This window comes from Podarcis melisellensis (genome assembly GCF_964234715.1).
Source record: "Podarcis melisellensis genome assembly, chromosome: 3".
NCBI lineage: Eukaryota > Metazoa > Chordata > Lepidosauria > Squamata > Lacertidae > Podarcis > Podarcis melisellensis.
In genome coordinates, this window is record NC_138530.1 from 70,614,744 (window position 1) to 70,642,074 (window position 27,331).

The window sequence follows — 27,331 nt, forward strand, 5'->3', positions numbered from 1 at the left end:
ACAGCAATGTGTGACAGACTCAGTATATTTGTGACAAATGGAAAGTATAGGGTGTTGCCTAATATATAGAACCTTGTGTATAAAATATACTATTGACCTCTCTGGGAATTATCTCTGAATAAACATGCATAGGACTGGACTGCACCTGTAACTCAGGAACAGGAAAGCTATGGGAAACCCCCTTGTTCACTGAAGCAGCTGTTTAATGATTTTGTCCTCTGCAAGCAGATTAACCAGCCATTTACAATGATGTATTTCTACCAAACCCACTGGGATTCCACCAACAGTAAGCAAATCTTCCCAGTTTAATAGTATATAAGGGCATTACGCACAGTCAGTCAAAGCATAATTCAACATAATTCAATGCACACTGATCATGCTTCCATTTAGGTATATCCTACTGTGTTCAATGTGCATACTCCCTAGTAAGTATGTTTAAGATTGCAGTTTTATGTTTAACTTCAAGTTCTTTTCAATGCACAATAATCCATGAATCTGCACACGACTTGGAAGAGCATAGTTATGCTGTGTGACAGTGGTCCTTAAACTTTTTTGGGTTACAGACTCACTTGAGAATCTGATGAAAGCTATAGACCCACTTCCCAGGAAAAATGCAAATATGCACAATTTTTTTGCATACAGTTGATTTTATTGCATGGGTGTGTTTGGCATCCATAGGCCCTAGGGCGAGAGGGAGAACTTACAGTTTCACATGAAGATAGGGAATCTACTGAGAGCTGATGGACAAGCTTCAGTGACATACAGTTACAATCTTATATTAACCCAGGCATGGCCAAACTTGGCCCTCCAGCTGTTTGGGACTACAATTCCCATCATCCCTGACCACTGGTCCTGTTAGCTAGGGAAGATGGGAGTTGTCCCAAAACAGCTGGAGGGCCAAGTTTGGCCATGCCTGTATTAACCTATTTGGCAATAAGCTTCACAGTAGGGCTTATGAGTAAGCAAGTATAGAATTATGCAGTGTATTGATAAATAAAAGGGGGGAGGTAGTTGGTTGAGAATTCTTGCATTGGGATTTTCCACAGGGCTGCCTCAAGACAGTTTCCTGCCTGAGGCAAAGGACAAGATGATGTCTCCACCATTCCATGTACAGAAGCTAATTGGACCAGTAATGGAATAGTGTCTTCCACTGCGCCTGAGAGTACCAGGCTAGTTAGGGGAGTGTGGCACATAGAGCTCTGCCTTTAACAGAAGAGTACAGCTGTGGGATTCAGGAGTAGAAGCTAGAGGACTACCATTGCTGCCCCACAACATATTGCAACCTGAGGCAGTTAACCTCATTCTGCCTAATGGTAGGGCTATCCCTGGGCATCCAGAATATATTTATTTTAAAATAATAACAAATGAAAGTTTATGAAAGTTCCCGAAAGTGTGGAAAGGGGAAGGTAAGCATTCTGCTGCTAATTTCATCACAGGAAATACCCAACTGAAACTTGTAACTGCATCCCACACAGTAATCACAATGGCAATTAATCCACTGCCTTGAGCTATTGTATTTCCCCAAATGAGACTGTGTGAATTAATTTATCTAGAATTAAGCTACTTCTACATCTGAACAGTGTATGTGTAAGGGGCTGGCAAACAACACAAGCTTATAGGGAGGCTTTTGCATCTGAGAAAATATATTTTAATTCAGGGGAAATTGTGACAGCGCACACAAGATTTCCCTGGGAAAAGCGTGAACAAATGGTTACTTCTGATCTGAAAGCAGAAGACAGCAGAATTGTGGGTCATAATACAGTATTTGTTTTCTAAATTAAGATTGCTATCCTATGATGAATTAGTGGAGGATAAAAGTACCTCAGAAAAAGCTTAACATGTTTTGTATGTGAGAGGGAAAAACAAAAAAAGTAAAAAGATGTGTTGAGGTTAGAAGTGAAAATGTATCAATGGGAATTAAAAGTAGACGTGTGTACAAGAAACCTACTGAAACTCTTATTAATTTTACTCAGTAAGGCTCTGATTTCATACCTCAGTGTTAATGTCTACTTCAGATCTAATGGAAGACCATGGTTCGTTCATCACTGTGTGAGTAAGCTATGACAAACACTGGGCTTTAGCATTTCCCCTCCTCTGCTTCCCTCTTTTGTAGGCAGGGGGAGATGAAGATGGGGTCACACAGTGTAATTTGCCCCAGGTGCTGCACTTCCCCTAGGGACAGCCCCGTGTTCATATGGGTGGTGGGGAAACTGGTGGCTGAATTAGTTTCCCAAAGAGATTATACAGTATTTCGAGATCATTCCTCTGTAGTTGTGTGCCCAACCATCATGTAGGCTGGTATTAATATCATGCTTTGATTATATCCAAGTAAAAGCTTCAGGAGCATTGGTCCTGAGATCTGCAAAAGATCAAAAACTTGAACAACTTGCATTTCATAGCTTCACCCTTGGTAAATATTGTTAAGCAATACAGCACAGCAGTGCCCTTCCCTGTAATGTTTTTACATTAAACACTGGATTTTAGCTGAATAAACAACAATAACAGGTAGGCCAGTAGAAAGCCAGCAAGGGACTAGCCAGTGTATTGTACAGAATATCACACAATTTCTGCTTGGTTTTAAAGGAAAGTGTTGATATAGTGGGCCTAGTTGAAACCAGATGGAGAGAACCAGTGCAGTGGGAGAACTAGTGCAAAACAGCTATCTCTTGATGTAAACTACGGGAAGGTCAGTAGGAGGGTGTACTGGAGGTGGTGTTGCTCTGCATGCCAAAGGACACAGGGTCCAGCAAGCAAAAACTTATAAAAGGGGTAGACTCCTCCACAAAATTGCTGTGGATGGCAATACCAAGGCATCAATATAAATTTAGTACTGAGTACATGCTATCACTGGGACGCGGGTGGCGCTTGGGACGCAGGTGGCGCTGTGGGTTAAATCACAGAGCCTAGGACTTGCTGATCAGAAGGTTGGCAGTTCGAACCCCCGCAATGGGGTGAGCTCCCGTTGCTTGGTCCCTGCTCCTGCCAACCTAGCAGTTCGAAAGCACATCAAAGTGCAAGTAGATAAATAGGTACCGCTCCGGCAGGAAGGTAAACAGCGTTTCCGTGCACTGCTCTGGTTTGCCAGAAGCGGCTTAGTCATGCTGGCCACATGACCCGGAAGTTGTACTCCGGCTCCCTCGGCCAATAAATCACCGCAACCCCAGAGTCGGCCACGACTGGACCTAATTGTCAAGGGTCCCTTTACCTTTTACATGCTATCACCCCCTGACCAAAATGCTCAGTGTGATCTTGAGATGGAGACAGAAACCAAGGAGGCCTCCAAAGGAGGAAATGTAATGGGTGACTTCAATTGGGTAAATGAATGCTCCAGTCACGATAGAAAATAAGCCTTCCTTTATAAAATGTAAGTCTTATCCAAATGAGGAGAACAAAAAGGTACAGAAACTTTGGCAAAATAAATGCAAGCAGACAACAAGACAACATTTCATATTGCAAATGTTTTTAAAGACCAACAATAATACATTTAAAAAACATGTTAGAACCAGCAGACTAGCTGGAGAGATGTTTGGTCCTTTGGATGACAAATGAATCAAAGGTGTACTAAAGGAGGAAAAGGAGATTGCAGAGAAGCTGTAGTGCTGATCCCTGCGCCTGAACTGAGTCTGAAGAGGCAAATGGTGGTGACAAGAATTGACGTTCTAGGCCTTGATGACAAACTAAAAATGAAGACATCACATCCAGGAGGTAGCATCTACTTTAGAGCCCTTTAAAAACTTGAATTTAAATAACTGATCTTCTAACAAAAAAAAGTAACATGTGAGATCAGCCTACATACCTGAGGACCAGAAAGTGGTCAATATATAATCAACTTTTAAAAAGGGATCAAGAAAATATATAGGAAATTAGTTTTCAAGTAACCAACCTGTAATGAAAACTATTCTTAAAATTAGAATTACCAAGCATAAAATACCAAATTTGGCTGAAGCAAAATCGGTATGGCTCCTGCAAATTTAAGTCATATATAACTAACCTTTTAGAGTTCAGAGTGTCCATATGCATATGACTAGGGGTTATCAACAATAACATAAACATGGCCATTTATCAAAAAGCTTTTGATAAAGTCCCTTAAGAAAGGGACTGAAAATAAAACTGCCAATCATAATGGTGTTATATAAATTGATGGTGAGACCAGATTATAGTACGAACATTTCTGGTTGTCATACATCAAAAATACTATCTTAGAGCTGGAAAAGGTGTTGGAAAAGGCAACCAAAATTATAGAAAGGTAGGACCAATTCCCATATAAGGAAAGGTTAAAACATTTGGGGCTTTTTAGGTTAGAAACAGTGCATAAAATTATGCATAGTGTGGATAAAGTGGATAGAGAGGCTTTCTCCCCTTCCCATAATATTAGAACCCAAAGTCATCTACACAGCACATAAACTATTGAATTTTATCCCACAAGATTTAACATTGACCACCAACTTGCACAAACATAAAAATAAGACAAACTATTGGAGGATAAGGCTATCAAGGCTGCCAGTCATTATAGTTGTGTGCTGCCTCTAATATTGGAGGTGATATGTGACTGAATACCAGTTGCTGGGAAACACAAATGTGGAAAATGCTATTGTGTTTGTATTGTGTTTGTGGGCTTCCCATAGGCATCTGCTTGACTAAACTATTTGTTTATGGTTTGATCTAGCAGGGCTCCACCTGTTATTAGAGGTTCCACAATGCTCTTTCTTATCCTTCACCCTATTTAACACCTTAATGAAGCTACTGCGGGAGGTTATATGGATATTTCAGATGCAGAATAATCAGTATGTTGATGACACCCAACCCTGTCTCTCATTTTCAGCTGAACCAAGGGAGGTAGTTGAAACAGTGAACTGTTCATTGTTGTGAAGGACTGGATGCTGTACAAGAAGCTGAAACTTAATTCACAGAGTACAGAAGTAGCATTGGTAGGTGGACTAACATGACTAACATCCCCTCAATTCCTTCGTCCAAGTTGTTTATAAAGACATTGAACAACAGTGGGCCCAGGACAGAACCCCGCTTGTCACTTTTTACCAGAATGAGAAGAAACCATTAATGAGTACTTTTGGGTTCGGTCAGTCAGCCAGTTACTTCATTCAAGCCACATTTTACCAGCTTCCTCGCAAGAATATCACAGTGTGTGTGTATTTGTATTTGTCCAAAGCCTTACTGAAATCAAGATACACTGTGTCCACAGCATTCCCCTAATCCACCAAGATTGTAACTCCATTTTTTAAAAAAGAAATGAGATTTGCCTGGCATGACTTGTTTTTAAGGTATAAATGATATGAAAGGGAAAACACAGCTTTTGTGATATGGTAGTCTGCACACCTGTAAGTTCACATTATCTGAAGAAGAGAAAGACCTTGCAGAGCAAGCGCAGACCTGCATGTAAAGTAAACTGTATGAGTCATTTAACAATGCCTTTTGAATGCTGATGGTTACCTGAAATACATTAGGAAGAGGTGGAGGCAAACCAATAGGTGCCAAATCAATTTTATCTTTGCAAGCAAAGTGTTCCTCTACGTCAACTTTCGAAGTCTCTAGGCTTCATGTTCAAGAGACATTAAACTCAACGCCAGCTTGAAAACTGCTCTATCCAAGGTAGTCCCTGGTCGGTGAGGCATATTGTACGTGTTGCCTGTGGGGCAGCGTCTTCCAGCTCTAGCGCCTGGGAATGTGCACCTGCTGCCTTTTCTTTTAATTATTAATCTGAGGGCAGAAGAGCTTTGCCGGTGCTCTGCCGCTCCTCCGTTCACAGAACATGAGACGCTCCGGGAAAACAGCGCTGCGCAATGTCAAGCGAGCGAGCCGGAGGAGGCGGGAGTGGGAGCCAGCGAGAGGCGCGTGAGCAGAGCCATTGTCAATATGCTAGCGCAGGGGGGAAGGGCGAGAAACGCGAAGGCTTGGGAAGAGCTGCGGGGGGACGACGACGCGGAGATCTGCCCAAGCGGCAGCCTTTCTCCCTCAACTCTCAGACTTGAGGCTCCGCCTTTCAATTGATTGACAAAAAGGCCAGCGTTTCAGATTCGGCGTTTGGGCGGGCTCAATGGTGAAGGGCGAAAAGGCGGGACGAAGTCTAGCCAACGGTGACGAATGTAGGAGCGAAGGGCGGGGCTACAACCTGAATGACAGCTCAGGAGATAAACAAGCTCCAGCGCGAGACCCTCAATCGACCGACCTCGGCCGTACTCCGTTCCCCGCCCCGCCGCTTAAGAGTGTGACTGCGAGTCACTGTTCTGCAGGCGGACAAACGAAGCAAAGAGAGACTCCGCCGTCTCCCTTATAAGCAACCGTCTGGCTCTCCCGCCACTGCCCGGCAACGTGAAGAGTCAGCAACTTCCCACCACCCGCTCAGCAATAACCGGGGAGCGGGTTGCAATGCGCAGGCGCACACAGGCTTCGGTGCTGCAAGCGACGCCGGGAACTGTAGTCTCCGCTTCCTCAACCTTCCCCAGACGCCTTCGAGCTCGCGCTTCCTCCGATACTACCAAGCCCAGAATCCCTTGCGGTCCTAACTATTGGAAGCCCTAGTTGAAGCGGGTGGCGGCGGAGCGGACTCCCCCCCCCAAAAAAAATCCCAAAACAAGGAAATGGTGCCCAGTGCGGTGGCTTCGTGCCCCTGACGCTCGCGCGGCCGCTGGTCCCGCCGCCTCATCCCGCCCTCCCTGCGGCCGCCCCTTCCATGGGTGAGAGACATGGACTACGAGTTCAAATCCAAGCTGGCGGCCGAGCGCGAGCGGGTGGAGGATCTGTTCGAGTACGAGGGGTGCAAAGTCGGCAGAGGCACCTACGGGCACGTCTTCAAAGCGCGGCGCAAGGACGGGTAAGAGGGAACCTAGCTCCTTCGAGAAGGGCGGGGGGGGTCGGGGGGAGCCGGCCGGGCGGGAGCCGAGGAAGCGCAGATTGCCAGGAGGCGCCGGCGAGGTCGGCTGAACTTTGAAGCCCCGCCGCTTTCCGCGATTGCTGTCACAGCGGCGGCGGCGGGTTTTATTTCTCGAGCCCCACCCCCGCCCGCTAGAGGCGGCTGAGGGCGGGAACAAACTTTGTCCCGCGCTGGCGAAGCCCTCCTTCCGCTCCTCGTGCCTTTGGGGTGTGAAGGAGGCTCGGGGTCGAACGGGATCCAGGGAGAGACGGACCCGGGTTCGCCCCGCGCTCTCCCCTCGTTTGTTTTGTAGGGTCCAGCCCAAGCCGTGCTTTCTCTGCCTGAAGCAGGACTAAAACTATCCTCTCAAGTCTCAGCCGTTCAAAGCCTAGGATTTAAATGCTTGACCTGATTTGAGTAAGCAACAAAATTTCCCTCTTTCTCGGTCGGAGGCACTGGGAATGTTTGGAGCTTGAGATAGTATCCTGGTCACGGAGCTAAGAAAACGGTCTTTGTTGGATTAATAGGTCTTAATATCATACTTTGATTTTAGCTGATCCACATTTGAGGGGGAGAGCCCCCCAAATTCATATTAGCTGCTCGGAATAAAAGGGTTTTTGCGGTTAGTGCACAAATTACTTGCTTGAGAAAAAATTCTTTTTACTACTTGTCCTACAAGTACATCTCATGTGACACAGGTATTACCTGTTTGGATAATAATAATCTGCACTGTCTTGTGTAGGCGTATATCTGGATAGAGAGGAGTCTGATGCTTTGTAGATGTTTTGACTAGATAATTTTTGGAACTCCTCTGGATCGAAAAGTCTATTCAGTATTGTTACGGTATTCTATATATATGTATCTAGGATTGGTTAAATGTATGAAAACAGAGAGTAAAGTATACTCCCATGTTTAAATTTCTGATCTATATTTTTGTAATGCTATATATACAGGCTGATGACGTAAAATCCCTTGAGTACTGAAAGTGGTTTTATGTTTATATAGTGTCAATGGTTTTCACCATGAAAAAGAAATCAAGCCCTTTTGTAACTATTCTGCTTTGGCAAATCAGGTATTTTGATTACAGTACGTACAAATGCTTAAAAATCTGGATGCACAAAACCCACTTTCTGGTAAGTCTGCAGTCCTGTGTATTTACCCTTATTTGGAATAAACTCCATGAAACAGTAGGGTTTGCTTCTGAGTAAATATGTACGGGATTGGACTGCTTGTCTCATTGAGTGTACAAATCCTTAATTCACCACACTTAGTACTGTAGCTCTCTTCTGCAGACATTCAGTATTAATTTCATGCTGATAAAAATGATAGCAAAAATCACAGTAGGTAGAGACATTCCCATGTTATACATTGATAGATCAACATAGCTATGTGTGTGTTGTCTTTTCAACTTGGTAGTTTTCTTTTACAGTGGGAGCCATGTGGATAAATGTAAGTGAACCAAGCCTGCAGTTTCAGTTATGATATTGACAAAGTTAATCACAGTAGTCTTCCAACACAAGTTGTGAGATGAGAACCCTTCTATTTATTATGCAGTAGGGAAAAGGGAAACACAACTTTAGGATGTTTCTCCCTCTCTCAGTAGGGAGAGGGAGAACCAATATTTGTTCCAATACCTCTACATTTTGTTCTGAAGCATGGGCAGATTTCAGAGGCATCAAAATACTAGGCCAGAAAAAGCAATATTGAGACAAAAAATCACAAAAAAGTTTTACTGCTTTTCAGCAAATATTGTGTTAATATATTGACAGTTATTTATTTTGCTATTTTTATTTTCTACTTGTCCTTTTGAATGCTCAGAAGCCGCATGCATGTGGTTTTCAATAGTTTTCCACCAGGTGTTGCTCAGGTCCACACACGCCAAAGAATCAAGCAAAATATATGATTAGACAACCTCCGTCCACCGACTTTGTTATCAAGAGATCAGGTGTGATCACAAATTTTGAGTTGTGCTTTCCTTCCCTCACTAACAATAAAAACTGACTAACAGTGCCATGGAATTAAATGAGACTTACTGTCTAATCCCAACTCAGGTGTAGTACTTATTCCTAAACATGTGGGGTTAGAATTGCAGCCTTAAACTGCGTTAGCATGATCTATTAAAACTTGTGTTTTTTTCTTTTACTTTGATGCAGCTGCAATAGCTGTGATACTTACAACTGGCCGGGCTGAAATTAACAGCAACTTCCTGCATCCCTTTGGAGTAAATAAACAAAAAGAACTTAAATTGTTTAAGATAATATTTTTATCAAACATTACCCATTATGGCCATTTATATGGAAGGAATTAGCAGCTGCGGCAGTGCTGTTAGCCATGGTTACAGAGTTGATTGTTACACATGACATTGACATAAGTCCAGTATCTCATGATTCTGCACGATGACAGAATTCTGCCTCCTGGGAATGTATCTGAATTTGAAATAAAGTGAGTTCCCTGTCCCTACTCCTGCAAAGATATTTAAAAGTATGCTGCAAGGCCTGATGAAACCTTATTTAGCCACCTGTCTGGCTTCTCAGTTGTCCAGCGGTGGGAGGTGCAATTTTTTAAAATAGATCTTTCTGCCTCTCAGTGTCTAGGAGAAAATAATAAATATGGCATACCTGCATGATATTTTGTTTTGGCTCAATTTGCATAGTATCAACAGACTTTAACACTTGGCTTTTCTTGATGCACAATTCCTCTTTCAATGCAGGAGATACATTGTTCTAGCTTTATTAATGCACCTCCCTCTTTCAGCTTGGAGAGGCCAGCTTGGTGAAGCAGTACCACAAAGATACCCTCCTGATACTGGTTTCTCTGTCACTTGCTGGGTTAGTAGTGGGAGGTCAGGTTTGTGCAGGTATACTGGTGGAACCAATCCAGCACTCCCTCTGATGTGCTCACAGTTGTTCTGCCCCTACAACACCTCTTGGTAAGCAGCAGCAATGCCCATATTGGAAACATCTCTCTGCAGTACCACCTTACTGCACTAGCTGCTCTTATATACAGGCTTGTGAGATCTGCTGCTGTCTTTCAGACTTGGAGGAAATGTGTGGTGGCCGCATTCAGGATACCTGTTCCAGTTTTAAAAGGGAAGGAGAAAGCTGCAATGCCTTTTGTAGGTGTGGAAAAAGCACCATGATGGCGGGGAAGGAGATATGAGAAGGGAGATTGTGGGAGGGGAAAAGGGGGAGCCAGTGGGTGAGGGTGGAGAGGTGGGAGGAAGATTTAATCCACTACTTGCAAGAGTGATAAGAGGCCTGCTCTGGTTCTGATTTTGCCATGTTTGGGTTCATGTCGATTTCAGGGAAGTCCTAGGGAAAATTCCTTGAAGGTCATTGCTGGCTCTTAGTCAATATGCCAAACCAGTACAGAAGGCTTATTAACTTTGCCGCTGCAGTTTTTTCTGGAAGTTTATCACCTCACTTCCGTAATGGCTGTTTTTTTCATGAAGCATCTGCTTGCCTATTGGCCAGGATAAATAGTTACAATGTAACGGTATTGAGATTATTTGCAAGTCAGATGTTGTAGATTATTTTCAAGGCACTATTGCACAAAACATCCATATTGAGATATGTTTTAACAAATTTGAAATGTTGAGCTGTAATAGTCTGAAATTCATAGAGTCTCTTATGTTGTGTCTTATAATTAAATTGGTTATTGCTGCCATAAAGGATACAGTTTGGGAAAGAATAATGAATGCAAAAGATCTGATTAAACCTTTTTGCATTTATTTAAAACTTTATGTGTATAAAAATGCTTGCAAAATTTATTGCACCTTAAAACAGTTTTGTTGCCTGTATTGTAGTTTTCTGGTACATTTATGATACAAATGTACATTTATGATACAAAAGTGGTGGTTTTGGCTCTCGTGGGTGTAATGGTTGTATGTCCTTTGATTCAGTACAGTATTGGTGGAATAGGAGCAATGGAGCTGGCTACATACGTAGTTGCTTTTGTTACATTTAACTTGTGTACCACAATTTCAAATTTTATTTTTATTTACAATACTTAGACTTTTAACCCCACCCCGAAAACTCAAGACAAGTAGAGAAACAAGTTATAAAAGTACTGTCAAAATAAACATGTTGCTGCTGATTCCAGTCTTCTATGCTACATCAAATGACTTCGCATCATTCAGCTTTTGGGAAGGCACTTACAGAATGTAGTAGTGACCACTAAAAGCTAGTGATAGGGTGAATTTAGGTCAGAAAGCATTGCCCCGTTATAGTGTGCTGAGATTCCTCTGAATTTGGGTCTAGCTAGTAATGGGATTTGTCTTTGTTCTTGCTACTCAGCTCCTCCTACTCAGCTCCAGTACTCCTTCTTTTCCAAGCAAAGTCCTTGCAATTGAGAAGCTTTAGAATTCATTTCTAATAAAGGACAAGGCCCACAAGCAGACTTTCCCACTCTCTTAGGATCCCTCTTTGCTGCTGGTTCCTCACTCTGCTTTTCTTGCGATGTTTTGGGAGGGGGAAGGGGATACAGGGGAACCTGAAGATAAGAGAAGCTCATTTCTCCTTGTTCTTTTATTCCTGAATGTTCTTGGGGGCGGGAGGGAGGATGTGCACAAGGTTTCAGGAAAAGAAGAATGGATTTGGAATCAAGCAAAGGGGAGTTACCCAGTCACTACATAAAACTAGGGTGGCCAGATGAAAAAGAAGATAGGGTTCCTGTCATGGGCATAGCCAGGATTTATGTTGGAGGAGCAGGCTTTATGTTAGGGGGCCAGAACCTCAGTAAGTTATGTATTTTAATTGATTGATTTGGGAAAGCAGCTGCCCCCTGCCCCGCTTGGCTACAACCCTTGCTCCTGTGCCTTTAATAGTTGTATAGAAAATGTAATTGAAATTCCTCTTCTACATCTAAGTTGCAGGAGTTCTGTCTTCTGTAAAAAAAAGGGGGGGTAACATGCTATGCTCTTGCTGTTTGAGGCGTCTCAGAGACCACAATGCGATATGCCTTAGTAAATGCATTCTTCCATATGAAATGTTTTTAGGTGTTGGTATTCATGTGTTCTTGGATTGTACCTAGGGTTCTGTTCAGATAAAGATCCCATTACCGCCATACTTTGTCTAGAAATAAGTAGAAACAGAGGGGAGGAATCCTGCGAACATCTGGCAGGTCTTTCAGTTATTTTGGCTGGTTATTCATTCTTACCTGGGAGAAAGTGGAAATGAAAACAATGAGGCTTACTTCAGAGTAGATGCTATCAGATTGCCATGTTAATATCTCATTACTAATTTATATGGTTTAAAAACTTATCTTCATGAGTCAGTTACTGGGATACCAACATTCCTGAAACAGCTTTAAACATTCTAAATATTAAGGAGGATATTCAGAGAATACACTACATATGTGTTTATTTTTCTCTTAAGAATGGGGGAAGGAATAAATGGTTGTGGAATGTTACTTTTACAGTACAATCCTGTATGCATGTCTACTCAGAAGTAGTTCCATTGAGTTGAAGAAACTCACTCCCAAGCAAGTGTGTATAGTATAAAAAGGTAAAGGACCCCTGACAGTTAAGTTCAGTCATGAACGACTCTGGGGTTGCGGCTCTCATCTCACTTTACTGGCTGAGGGAGCCGACGTTTGTCTGCAGACAGTTTTTCCAGGTCATGTGGCCAGCATGACTAAGCAACTTCTGGCGAAACCAGAGCAGCGCACGGAAATGCCATTTACGTTCACCTTCCTGCCGGAGAGGTACCTATTTATCTACTTGCACTTTGATGTGCTTTTGAACTGCTAGGTTGGCACACGCTGGGACAGTGCACCGGGAGCTCACCCCGTTGCGGGGATTTGAACCTCCGACCTTCCGATTGGCAAGCCCTAGGCTCAGTAGACCACAGCGCCACCTGCGTATAGTGGTCTTCAAATGAATGGAGTCTTTTATAAATTAAATTAAAATGCTTTCCTTAGAAGTTTGATAAATTTATTGGAGTGTTAGAATACTTAATGCCACTTAATATTAAGACATCTTTTTTCTTGGGATTTTAATACATTAAAAAAGGTGTAAAAAAACCGTTAAGAGTTCAATCCTATAGCGTCTTCTTAGAAGTTAGATCCACTCAGTTCAGTGGAACTTTTTCCTTGGATTATAAAATTCCTTAGGATTATAAAAATGTCTACATAGAAGGCTGCATCATACCTACAAAGCTTGTGTTAAAATAAACTTAGCTTAAATCACGCTAGGTTAAATGGCTTTGATTTTAATTTTGTGACGCTGAATATTTCTGTGTACCTCATTGTGTCTAAGCAAATCACACCTATTACGTATATGAAATTTTGAGGTGTATCAGTTAAATAATTTAGAAAAAAGACATCAACCAATACTAAGTTGCAAGAATGGCTCCTTGAAAAAAATACTTGTATTTGAATAGAAAAAGCTGTGGCAAAGTTTTAGTGTGGGAATGTTATTGGTAGAAGGAGGCCTCTAGCCGTGTTGCCAGCTAAAACTCCATAGAAACCCAGCAGTGATGCATATTTATAGTTTGCCAATCACCATGGTACCAAGGCACTGCTATAGCTAAAATCTATTCTACCCATTCTTATAGGTTGTTTCAGCATCCTTCTTAATCTTTCTTCAGATGAATCTTAAGAGAATGCATTCAGTATTTAGTACATTTTCATGATTGTTGTTTGCCCACTTTATATTTTACAGATTCAATAAGTATCATGCAACAAATACTGTTATATCACACTTTTGTCAGCTATGAAATATTGCTTCTAAAACAGTTGCTTTGCTTGGATAGGTACACAAAGAAATAATTGCTATGGTAGTAGCTTTCCCCCCTGTAGTGAGTGATGGCATAGCCAGTGGCATATCTCTTTGATTTGGTCAGCTCTGTGGTAGCTAATCTTAGACCTGATTTATACATGAAATTGACCACAGTGAAAGCTCTTACTCATGTAAGTTTCTCATGCTTGCTATATCTTAAAGAACTTGCAGGATATGTTGCCCCATTCACATGTAGTAATAGCATGCCAACAATCAGGGTGTGCTATTGGCATGCTAATGTTGCACATGAATGGATGAGCACACTATTTTTTTTGTATGTGAATTTAAATGTGGTGAAGCACATGTAAAGCTTATCCAGATAAAAACTTTTCATGTGACTCACATCCTACACGAATCTAGCTTTAGAGAGGGGTAAGAATAAAGAAAATCCAGTAGTGCTTATTTTAAAAACCTAAATAAACACACACTTTTGGGAGTTGATGAATGCCTGAAGTGCCTAGTCAGACCAGTGGGCTGTCGGTGGTGCTTAGTGATTCTAAAAGACTGTTGGTTGTATTGATTAAATAACCTTTTTATTATAGTGCTAACCTTGCATGTTTGAATTCTGTGTTTGAAGTGATCTTGTCTTTCTAGGCTGCTGAGACAGCCAACTAAACTTGACCTTCCTAAGTCAGTACTCATAGTAAATCAAGAGCTTTGAGAGGCTGTTGAGGTGGGCTGCATCTGCAAGCTATTTAAACACAAATCTCGGTAATTGTCATTCTGATAGAAACATGCAGACTAGTAAGACAAGTCCGTCATCTATGAAAATGTAAATCTATTAGCTCCAGTTTAAGAGCTGCTACTTCATGTCAGGAATATTTTGATGATGATGAATAAAATTTATATACTGCCCTTCATCTGAAAATCACAGAGTGGTTTACAGTACAAAAACACAAAATACAGTACATAACATAATGACGAAATAACAATAACCTCTTCCAGTTTAAAAGGCCATAGATTATTTAATCAGCCAAAGACTTGGGGAAAGAGGACTGTTTTCACCTGACGCCTAAAGATACTTAATGAAGGTGCCAGGTGAGCCTCCCTGGGGAAGTGTATTAATGCTTGCTACTCATCCTTACAGTAACCATAGTACCTCTCCCCAAAGCCATTCCTACCTGTCTGCAGTCTCTCTTCAAACTTTGTGTCCATTATGCACTTTGTCTTCTGCTCTTGAGCTTATTTTTCTATCACAGAGAATCTGTAATTCCTAGTGCCGTATCTTTGACTACTGGATTCCTGGAAGTACAGACATGAATTTCTTGCTGTGCCAGTCATGAGAGTAAGTCACTATGAACTGGCTCACATGACTACCAGCTGTTCATTTCCCCCTGTACAATCTCTGGTGTGTACAGGATCATGTGGACCAATCTTGGTAAAAAAAAAATCTGACTGTTTACGTTGTGAGAAACCTACAATTATTTATTTGGTAGATTCAGGAAGTTATTCTGTAGTCTCCATGTATAGCCTCATTCACACTGAGGTTCCTCATGTGAAGATTGACTGGATTCGTAACTGTGAACAGGCCCTAAGTAAAACCTGACAAAACTTCAGATAGGCTCCCTTTGCTATCCAGTATGAAAGGCTTCAGACAGTCCTGCTCACCTTGCTTGTTTCAAAGCATTTTCTTCCCATTATGAATACTTATCAGATTCAACCTGTGAGAAGGGACATCATTTAATGACTTTCTAGCCTCTGTGGAGAGCATGCTTAGTGAGTCCCTTCCAAGCATTATAACTTGACAAACATTTAATCAGTTTGCTGCATTATAATGTTGATATATGCAGCATGATCTAAGCATGCTTAATTGTTTGAATAATTTTGAGTTTAATTGGTAGATCCTTGTGAATTCAGTGAACTTAAATGTAAATGTGCATAGGATTGCAGCTAAACTGAATAGTGTGTTTATGCCAAAAAACCCCCCACATTTTTTACTTGTGATTGTATTTTTTCATGTAAAGGTGCTTTATATCTATATGTATCAAACTGATGAATGACTTGACCCTTCTGAGAAATTAAGTAATTTTTTTGAGGATGAAACTTAAAGGGCTTTCAGTATTTTGTACTTCTAGTACATTTTAGAAAAAATATCCACACCATTGCCATAGAAAAGGGCCCATTCTTTTTAAATAAAGAAACTGTTGAGAAGAAAAACCAATGATAAGATTGAAAAACTTTATGGAATGGAAGTATTCACAAGTCAAGTGGTATCCAGTCTATTGTCAGTAATGGCAGAAGGTTTGGAAAGAATGTTTTGGTTTGTTTTAATTGTTGTCAGCATCACATAAGTCAATTGTTTAGGGAAAGAAGCTTTGGTAGACCAGTCAAATATAACTTACATTCTAGCTAGCGAGATGTATAGTAGTATGCATATTTACTCAGAAGTAAAGATTTCATATGTAACTATGTATAGGATTACACACTTTATTTAAAAAACTGAAACTGTGTTTCTGAAAGATGTATCCTTTATTGACCTTGTTTGTTGGTGTTCATGAACTGAAACAAAGGCAGTATTTTATCTCAGGTTTCACCTTGGATAAAATACATGAACAGCTGACCTAAAAAAGACTTGTTTGTTTCAAGTCTGAATCTGCTCCAAGCTGGATGTTTTATGATGAGTTTGCAAGCTTGTTCAATAACTTCAGTTCCAAAAAAAGTTCCAACTGTATTGTAACGGGGTAAAAAGTTGTGGTACATTATGTTAATGAAAATATATTGCTTTAAAATATTAGAGGGAAAATATTTTTGGTACACATGACCCACTTGGTACACATGACCCACAAAGTGGATCGTTTTGAAAATGTATTCCCTTGACACCTTGACAAATTTCTTCCTTTGCTTTGACTCGTAAGAAGGGCAGGTTGAGTATGCCCTGAAAACTCAGCTCTCCTTTGTCAGTCTATTTTAGGGATTAAAAGTTGCCTAGTGAAAACAAATTGCAGGCTAGAAATTCTGTACACTGGGAGAAGAGGTTCTCTCACTCAGTGGCCTTCTGTGTTTCTGATGCATACTGACCAGCAGAGATGGAGGCAGGCTTGAGGCCCCAGGCACTTACCTCCCTGGGAATGGGTGGGGACTAGTGGTGAAAGAGAGTTGAGGTGAGAGGCTAGTGATGGTGGCACAGCGGTAAGGATGTACAGCCAATTCCAGCTGCCCAGTGTCAGATGCAAAGTAGCTGCCACTCACTTTCTTCTCAATAGCAAGGTCCTTTGTGGGTCCAACTAAGCATGGAGCGGGGGTTCCTGAGCCTCTTGGGCCATCCACTCTGGAAATGCACAGCTGGAGAGTAACCTTTTTGTCTTGGTATGGTATTAGGAGACAGAAGTGGTGGCAGCTGGAGCCAAAAGGATTTTCATCATGATCCCTAAGCACCAGAGACACGCTTTGTACTCAGCAAAGGTATCAAAAGAGTCATGAGTAATAACCCCTAGAGGCTTTTCAGCTGGCCAGTTTTCTTCCTCTGCAGCACCGAGGAGAGTGTTTGGCTGGGGATGGGACAATGCTGTCTTACTGGGTGCTGAGGAGATCCCAACAGAGGGAACAAGTACGAGAAAGAATGCCACCCTCACTGCTTGTGGTGTGGCTTGGTTTACCATGACCATCTCTTTGCTGTGTTGCTGTCTGATGATTTGAAAATGGGAGAGGCATGTGCACAGATGGAAGAAACAAACCACAGCAGTAGTGGCAGTAGAGCAACCTTGCACTGGTGAAAAATGGGGACTGGGAAGCAAGGAGGAAGAAAAACTTTATCCACGTGGCCAGATGGGCGGGGTATAAATAATAAATTGTTGTTGTTGTTTGCTATTATAGCACACAACCAAATGACCTGGTGAAGGAGGAACAGAGCAATCTATTTCTCCTTCACCCAGCCCAGTTACTATCCTGAATAGAATAGAGAATAGATAGCTTTTAAGGAGCTGCAAGGATCTTTGCTACAACACTTACACAGCTACTCTGCTGGAAATTGTTGCTGTAAGCATTCCTTGTGATTGAGCTAGCCTTGGGTTTGCTTTTGTACATACTATACCTTTAAAGCACATTTGAAGCACATCGCCCCACAAAGAACCCTGGAAACTGTAGTTTGTCCCTCACAAAGTTAAAGTTCCCAGCACCCTTAACAAACTATAGTGCTCAGAACGCTTTGAGTGGAAAATGTCTTTGAATATTTGAATAGAATTGTAGAGTTAGATAGGACCGTGAGGGTCATCTAGTCCACCCACCTGCAAGAAGCTCAATGCTTTCTTGTATGTTCTTCAGTCACAGAGCTTATTCCCCACCCCTCGCCCCCAAATGAAATGGCAAAATACACATGAATTATGGTATGAGTCTCATTCATGTATAACTTCCTGCTGGTTGTGTTCTTCACAAAGAGCTTGTTTCCATAGCCACCAGTTTTTTTCTTGTATTAATCAGTTTTACATAAGATCAGATGTGTATAGTGACTTTCTTCCTTACTGCATTAACAACATTCACAAGTGATATATTACAGACTGCAAGGTGCTGTTGATGTCAAATGTGAAAGCATTTTTAATAAATGGAAGAAGATTAACATAAATTGAATATAAACTGTCACTGAAAGGGGAAAACAAATGAAACCTAACTTACAGTGTTTTAAACCAAAACTGAAAACTGGAGCAGATAAAGTAATGTTTGTATTTCAGATAATGTGCTTAGCACTATCAAGATGTTCCACAACAAAGATTTGTAATCAGGTGTAAGAATTTATAATATTTGTTTACTTAGTGCTGTGAGACTTATTTCCTTTATCTAGTTGTTTTCAAGCAGTGTTTTTATATCATGCTTTTATGCAGGATGTAGGATGGCCTTGGGAAGAAAAGCAGGATGTAGTTCAGGATACTACTGTAGTGTGTATAGATTATTAGGCCATGGTTTAATGGTGTTATTGCTGCTTCTCTAGCAAGTAAATTAAAGAAAAAATGGTCATGCAACATTTAATGAGCATCAGTTCTGCTGCTGTCTCAGATTGAGTTTAATTACTGTGTGATACTCAGTTGCATACCACCTCACCCCAGTGCCTCATCTTTTATTTTCTTACTGCGTATGGCTGTTCAGAGCTACAATGCATATCTTCCATGTTTGGTTTCCCTTTAAGGGTAGGAAAAAAATTAAAATGCATAGTTCTTTCAATTACATGGTATAAGTGTAATGGAACTGTAGTATTGTGTGGCGGGGAGAAGGTGTTATATTTCTTTTGGAAAGACTTTTAAGGCACAATCCTATACGCAATATCTATCAGTTGAGAGACTATAGGATTTGGCTGAATCACCCTTACATAGGCAGAATGCATGATGAATCACCATCTTTAGATATACTGTCAGAACATTATGTTTGCAGCCCATTCTGACAGCTAAGATACACTGGTAGAAAGGCTGAAATAACCTAGAGTCATGGGTAGCCCAGGCTGTCACCTATACCTGTTTATTTCATAGTTAGAGCCCCAGTGGTGTGGGGGCAATATTTCTCTTGCCATGCATGTTTAGTTCACAAGGTGAACTTTAGTGTTGGGTAACGGGATACTTTGTACAAAATAGCTTGTCTCCAGAACATTGCTAGGGACTTCAGGACATTGTTAACACTTCTCTGCACTAAGCAGGGATGGGGGACTTGTGGGCCTCCAGATGTTGTCGGACTGTAACTCCCATCATTCTCAGCCAGCATGGCTAATAGTCTGAGACAATGAGAGTTCTAGTCCAGGAACAGCTGGAGCGCCTCAGGTTCCCCACCCCCTTTCTTGGAAGATCGCAGAACGACCAGCAGCTACATACATAGTGCTTCAGTATAGCCCTACTAAGTAGAAACATGCATATGGTCACCACAGTCTTCCCCCTCCCCTCTGCCCATCCAGGTGGTGCAGAGGCATCAGTTTTGATTGAGCACTAAGGTAAGCACCACTTGCCCTCCCTTTTTCATGCACTCTGAAATACTTAACATGCAATGTGCATCCAGGTCCACAAACTATGTTTTCTGTCTGTTGACTGTTATTTGCTCTGTCTGCCCTAACAGAGACTGCTTTGCAACAGGTATAGGCAGTGCTTTTTTCTGGGGGGATGCAGAGGTACGCATACCCCTAAACATTTTGTGAATCTTAAGTTTGGCCTCATTGAGGGGCAGTATTTCAATTTGAGTAGGAAAATGGACATTTTTTAAAGAAAAAAAGCACTGGGTATAGGATCCTGTTCAACAGCCCTTTCCATGCTGAGAACATGGGAGACCCATCCCACGATGAGCAGCAGTGCCCAGCACGCTCCTGGTTGTTTCTCTTTGTGGTTGTTAATCTGCTTGTTCCAGGCAGACTACTGTACCTGTGCAAGCTTCATGGCAGAGAGTTATGCAGCAGATGAATATGTTCCTATCTTAGAGCTAGTTCCATGAGGGATACTGCACCTGTTACTCTGCTGTCTGTTGAACAGCTATCTGAGACACAGGAACCCTATTATCCATGATGCTGTTCAAGAAAGACTATGATTTTGCCCTGCTTGTTTTCGTTGTTGTGGAGTGGTAAATAAGAATTCCTTTCCCACACATTACTTGAATTGGCTTCAGGATGGGAGGAGCTTCATGGGCAAAAGGGAATTGGCTTCTCCCCTCTCTCTGCTTACTCATACCACTTTGATAGGTGAATAAGGCCACCCACTTGCGAATCGCCTGATGACAGATGACTCACCTTTGAGTGACTCACCTGGGAGAATGTCCCTGTTGATAGGGGTTAGAATAGAATTCTAGAGTTGAAAGGGACCTTGATGATCATCTAGTCCAACCCTCTGTAATGCAGGAATCTCAAAACGTGGTCTCCCATCCAATTTGAAACCATACCAGATCCTGCTTGGCTTTGCAAATGTGTTAGGAGTTTTACTGCTGTACCACTAGTTCATTGCCTTCCTCTATGTGTGGGCTGTTTATGGGCTTCATTGGCAGTACAAATCTTGGCTACTTGGTACCGGCAGAGTTTTCAGGTATTCTATATGCTTGTCTGTTGTTGTTTTTACACCATTTTGGGATTTTCTGTTTGTATTTTTCTCCCCTTTGCTGAGTGAGCATTGGAGATGGTAGCTGTTTACCTATGTATATTGGCATAGCCCCCTAAAGGGGGGGGGGGATAAGTTCTGTTATGAAGTTTTATAGCACAGTAGGAGCAATGATAATACATACAGACCTTCCACTGATCCCTTTGTTTGCTTCTAATTGATTTGAGCAGATTTCTCTATTTACTGCTTGAATAAATATTTCAGAAATTATTCTTAATTTTGATGGTAACCTGTCTTCAAAAACTGCATTAATTTTACTTTTAATGTGGTGTTTCAGGAGTTTTAAAGTGTAATACTTTTCTTCAGAAAGGCTGGGAAACAGGTGTGATTGCATTTATCCGAGAACTGAAGAAACACTTCAGACTCCTAGGTGACAGCCTCGCTTGCAAATAGCCATTCCTTTTTACAGTTGTTCTGCAGTATATAGTGCAAATGGTGCTGTTTTGGAAAATGTTTAAGTGGCAATTTATTTTTTGCCACCTGTACCTGGAATTCTGATTTTTTAAAAATACTTAGTATAAACTTCTGATTCAGGTCAGTTTCTGAACTACTGATGTCTGAAAGGCTTCTCCTTATCATGAATGATATTGTGGTCATTGCTGCATCCATGCAAATATTTCCACTGTTTATTAGTTTCTTATAGTACTGTTTCTATGTTTTTGTTGATAACTTTTGAATATACATTTGTTCTTAAGTGTTTTCCCACAATATTTTGTCCTCTCTTCTCACCCTCCCCTTGAGGCAGGAGGAATGGAATTTTCTTCTATGTCCAACTAGCTGGTGGTCCTGTACTGTGTGGGACATAGCAAGCTTGCTATAAATGGAGAAGATTTTGAATCACCCCCCTCAAATAAAGAGCTTATTAGCTCATGTGTGATAAAAGTAGGATAAGTGAAGATATTCATTTATATTCCATAAAAGGTAAATGAAGATCTTATCAGTGCTTACCTTGAAAAAAAACTTTTGAGTAAGTTGTATTTTCAAGGTAACCATAACTGCTTTTGTGTACTGCATGTAGTTCAGCAATACTGAAGTGGATACAGATGATGTTTTTTTCAGTGAGTTTAAGATGGTTTGAAAGTGCAAGTGATTGCTCATAGTATTTACTCTCATCCCACTGTTAAGAAGTTTTTAAAGGTTTTTTTTTAAAAAAAAAATTGTTTCAGAAATTTGCAAAATGTGTTTAACCAGAAGCAAAAGTTTGGCCAATGAAATGTGTCTATTTGTGGGTATGTTCTGGGAAGTTAAGCCACTCACAAACACTTTCAACTCTCAAATATTTCTGTTTAGTATCAAAGAATAATCTTTACCGATTTGTTGTTTTAGTGACTCCTGAACTTCCTTGAAAGTCTTGGACTAATAACTATCATGTTTCCAAATGGTGTGCCTATTTATTAAAGAACTGCTCAGTGGATATCTAGGTATTTGGCGCTGTTGAGACGTAAATCTTGTATATCTACATAAATCTCTGCCTTTTACTTCTGCTGTGTCCATAGATTCCATCGGGCTTCGTATATGGACTTCAAGCCTTGGAGGTAGCAGAATATTCAGCAGAAGGTAAAGAGGAGTGTTGCCTTCTGGCGTCATAGTGTGTGCTTGTGTGCGAATGTGCGCTGGGGTAGTTAGTGTTGTACAATCCTTATAGGGAAAAGGCAAATATAGTCCTGTCGGCTTGGGATCTTAGTTAATAGAACAGTTATGTCAATAGACTGCCTGTTGTTTGAACTTGGTCAAAAGTTCCATCATCAAATGTTCCATGAAATCAAGAATGCCCTTGTGTAAGTCTCAGCTTACCACTGTTTCCCATCATAGGCTCACCTGATAGCAATGGAAGGGCTATACAGTGGTACCTTGGGTTAAGAACTTAATTCGTTCTGGAGGTCCGTTCTTAACCTGAGGTACCAATTTAGCTAATGGGCCTCCCGCTGCCGCCACGCCGTTGCTGCTGCGCAATTTCTGTTCTCATCCTGAAGCAAAGTTCTTAACCCGAGGTACTATTTCTGGGTTAGCGGAGTCTGTAACCTGAAGCGTCTGTAACCTGAAGCGTCTGTAACCCAAGGGACCACCTTTGTCTCCCACTTTGGTGGGAGTGAGGGAGGTCACTCTCACATGCACACTCTAGCCTCTCAGATAGAACTGGTTATTCCTTTCAACTCTCCTCAGACTTACCCATTCTCCATTCCCAATTTAGGCCACATGGCCTAACTTCCCCTTCTGTCCTTTCACTTAATGTCTGGTATCTCTCGACATGAGCATAATGCTCAGGAAGAAGCTTGCAGCAAGCAAATACACACACACAGTCTTCACAGGTTTGAAGGGTTCATGTCAGCATTTGCAGCGAAGTACTTGTGTGTGTTGTAGATACAAGCACATGCTCTGCTCCCTATCATTCTGCTGCTTTATGGGAGGGCCGTGGAGGTGGCTGCCACCATTCCATAAGATGCATTTAGTGAGATTCAATGTGTACGTTTGTGTATTGGTCTTAAGACATAATAAGAGTCTGCTGAATTAGGCCAATGGCCCATCTGCTTCAGCATCCAGTTTTCACAGTGGCCAGCCAGTTGCCTGTGTGAAGCCCTCAAACAGGACATGAGCTCAACAGTGCGCTACCCACCTGCATTTCTCAGCAACTGGTATTCAGAGGCATAGTGCCTCTGACTGTGGAGGAAGAGCATAGCCATTGTAACTAGCAGCTAGCATCTTCCGGGTGCTATGTTGGCTAGCTAGCCAGCTTTCTTGAAAAGTTACAGGCCACTTTTCAAGCAGTACAGCATCTATGTGACCTCTGCCATTTTAAGTGGGTAGGTTGATGATAAGGGTATAGACAGGTGAGAAGCATTCCCTTCTCAAAGGAAAGGCAGCCTGCACATGCTTAGTGGCACTTTGAAAAGATTTCCGCTCAGAAAAGAACTCTGCACATTCTAAGAGACTTTTTGTTCTAGGTTCCAGAAGCTTTATTCATTGCACTTTTTATGGAAAAGGGGCCACCATATGATGTAACTTGGTGCTCTGGAAGGTTTTTGGGAGGTGTGGATTCTGGAGGCGTCTTCAAAGCAGAAATTTGTTGCTTTCAATACTTGGCCTCTATTTTACAATATTTGACCGGTCAAATGCCAACTTTATACCATAGTGAATAGGAATGTTGAACCGAACAGAAAGATGTTGAGTTACCTGTACATACTCCGTTTAGGCTCATGATTGTAGGTGAAACCAGTATGTAACACGTTTAATTTAATTTCCTCTTCTGTGTATGTTAAACTTTTTGTTTATAGTGGAATATGGCTCCTATGGATGAGTTTTGACAAACTCCTGTTGATAATTTCTTCTACATGTTTTATAATTTAACTTCAGTTTTATTATATTGTCACCATGCATGAAACAAAACCAGGAGCTGATAACCTTTTTACACAAATAGCATCTTTAATCTCAACAGTTGCTGCTGACCTGCTAGTGGTTCAGTCACTGCCACGAGAACCTGGCATGGCTCAAGTTGACTAAACAAAACTAAATAATGGCTGCTAATGGGCTTGGCAGTGCTTGAATCAGGCTTGATTAATTTCTTGTGTAAATAAAATTAAGTAGAGGGGAAAAATAATGCACATTATATGTAGGTCAGCACATGGGACAGTTTCCCATGGAATTCATCAAGAGTATATGCAATGAACTAAGCATGTCTGCTTTTCATTTCATAGCTTTCTCAGTAAGTAGGCTTATGCTTCAATTTTTACTGTTCTTCTCCGGGCTAAATATTAAAAATTGCATAGGCTTAATCTTATTTCTCTGGGATTTATGTGTAGAACAAATCTTTTGGTGTGATAGTAATTGCTTAGGTATGCATCATCTGTCCTGTCTTGTTGCTGACATTTATTTCTATCCAAATATAAAGGGTGTGAAAGGTAGCTTATTAACTTGTTGGATCACATTATTAATACTGGTATCTCTTATCATTTTGTGATTTCAATTCTCTTCAATTTTCTTCAGTATTTCTGTTGAGTACTATAGCAATTTCTAACATGAGTTGTGTCTAGGGGGAAGACTTTGGTTTCAGGAAGGTGACACTGCCAGTAGGAAACTATTTTGGGATGATGATGCATAGCAAGCGGTTGTAGAACCTTATTATGAATGTGACATATGGTTCATAAAAATCTAAGGGCTGGATATGAAGAGAGGTTCTTCTAGGGAGCCAGCTCTCTGCATCATGCCTTTACACATTAATGTTCTTCCCCACCCCTTCCTAAAGAATTCACATGATCTTGTCTACAGTGTGCCGCAAGCAGACAGCACAACTGAGCATGATGTCTCACATCAAGGTGCATGCAAGTAGCTGACTCGCTGTGTGGCTTAAGCAGGCAAGCCAAAGAAAGGCAAAACCAGCCATAGTGTCACTAGCTGTCCTGAACTGAGGAATAGATTCCTGAATTCAAATAATAGTAATCAATTGCACTCTCCATATTCTTAAAGCCTGGGCATTTCTTTTTTTTATAGTGAATGTGGGCTGTGGTGGCGGTATAGAAACCTCAAGGACGAGGCAAGGAACACAGCAGCAGCAAGACACTTGATTGTACCAGCTGCAAACTCTGACAGTTACTTACAAAAGAATGGCATGAATGACACTGAACCACAACAACCCTTTGTCCTTTGCCAGAGCTGAATATCTTGGAAACACTCCTTGGGTGGGAATGAGTTAACAGAAACCGGCCTGGATCCCTAAACTGCATTTCCATTTCCCAGGATACCACCCTTTTGCAGGGACTACAAATTACGCAGGGCTTATAGTATGAGTAAAGTGCTCGTTTCTATATCTGGCCGTGAAATCCAGTCCCACCAAATATATCTTCTGTTGCAGGTGGGGTGGAGAGTCCAAATATAAGTCGGGGGAGCTACACATGAGTAATAGAATGTTTAACAGTCAGATTGTCAACAGGTGAAACTTTTCTTATAATTTAATTTCTGTAACAGAAAAGGCTCAAACATGTTGAATTCCTGTTTGCCACAGAGCTACCTTACAGGTGGTTATCTCATGAGCAGGTCTGCCCCCCCTTGTCATTTAATTTTTCAAAGTTTTTAAATTTGGCTGTTCCAATGGGCTTTTACCTGGGAAGCTGTAATGTCAAAAGGATTTTGTGGCCCCTTATACCCCCCTCCCCCAATTAAAAATAATTTGCTGGCTTTAGGCAGTACCTATTTTACACTTTAATGAGCAGGCCCTGATAGCTTGAGGAAGGCAGAAGATCAGATTGCATCTGCCCATCTGCCAGGTCGTCAGAGCAACACCTGCTCTGGTTATGCTCCCTGAAGCGTGTCTAGGGCTCAGTAGGTAGGTGGTCCTTAAATTTAAGGATTTCTGATCCAGCAGTCATCTTTGATAATGGAAATGGGAGGAAAGTTTAGCTGATTCTGAGTCTCCTCTGCAACCCCACCCTGACCGGTGTTACTCTATTTTCTATATAGGAGCCCTCTAGAGCAGCATGGGAGGTAGTGAGGGTAGCCAAAAGAGGTTGGGAAATGGATGCATGTTGGCTCCCTTCTCCTGTTAGCAGAGGTGTTCACTATGCTGCAAATAGAATGAATCCTATACAAACCACAGGTGTTATTGTGTAAAACATGGGTTATAATAGGTAAAATGAAAATAATTGTGTATAAAAATAAGTTGGTGTTTGACATTGTGGAAGTATTGGGTCCAGTGATGCTATGCTCAGTTTCTCCTCAGTTAAAAAGTGAGCAAAGTTTGGTCAGTGTCTACTGGTTTGGTAGTTTCCTGCTTGCTTCCAAGTATGTATATTCTTCTTTTAGCTGTTCAATGTCAGTCGGAAAAGTAAGGGGGAAATAAAAGTTGAAAACTGATCTAGTAAGCAGAGGAAGATTTTTATTAACTAAGCATAAAAGTAGGTATACCAGAGCAAAACAATGCATAAACAAATTAAATGTGCATTTTTAAAGATGAGAAAATAAACATTAATGAAACATGATTAATGTGTAACAGTGAATTTGAGTATTTAGCGTAAACTTAATAGAAACATAACATTTTACAAATGCTGCTGTCCTATGCATATTTGAGGATAATCCTCATTGAACAACCTGGATCATGTACAGGAACACTCAAGCTTTCCATACCTGATGTTGGCAGAAAACGTGCATAAGCAACTGAAGGAAAAACATAAGCTTCCAGCTGGCAAGACAACAGTTTAACTGTCATAACATAACTGTTACCACAGACTATCCAAGTGAAATGCTTTGGTAACCCTGGAGACCACCAGGTAACTTGAAACATATACAAACATGTACGTAAGCTCAGACACACAACTGAGATACTGTTGTAACTCCCAACAACTAGTTGGGAATTGTCGAATAATGTATGGAGAGCACCAGGAAACCTGATCCAAGTTAACTATCCAGGTCTACAATCCTGAGCATGTTTTACTTGAGTTTAACCCATAGAGTTCATTGGGACTGGTTTCAGGTAAGTGTGTATAGGATTGCATCCTTGGTATCCTAAAACCATACTTATTTTCTGAGAGCTGGGTATAAATAATATATCACTGAAAAAACTAGCATAGCTCAAATTCCTTTTCTGATCAGTATCTGAAAGATAGTTCTGATTTCAAACTTTCATTTTGACCTTCATGGACACCTGAA

At 41.3% G+C, this 27,331-nt stretch overlaps 1 protein-coding gene across 1 annotated transcript in view; it reads left to right on the forward strand.

The window, feature by feature from the left end:
• Nucleotides 1-3,179: 3,179 nt before the first annotated feature.
• The window catches only part of CDK19 (cyclin dependent kinase 19), a 78,663-nt gene continuing 54,511 nt past the window's right edge, over nucleotides 3,180-27,331 (forward strand). The window contains 3 exon segments of the mRNA XM_081905527.1: nucleotides 3,180-6,829; nucleotides 22,192-22,198; nucleotides 22,200-22,252. Coding sequence (XP_081761653.1) covers nucleotides 6,702-6,829; nucleotides 22,192-22,198; nucleotides 22,200-22,252 — 188 coding nt within the window. The 5' untranslated portion in view covers nucleotides 3,180-6,701.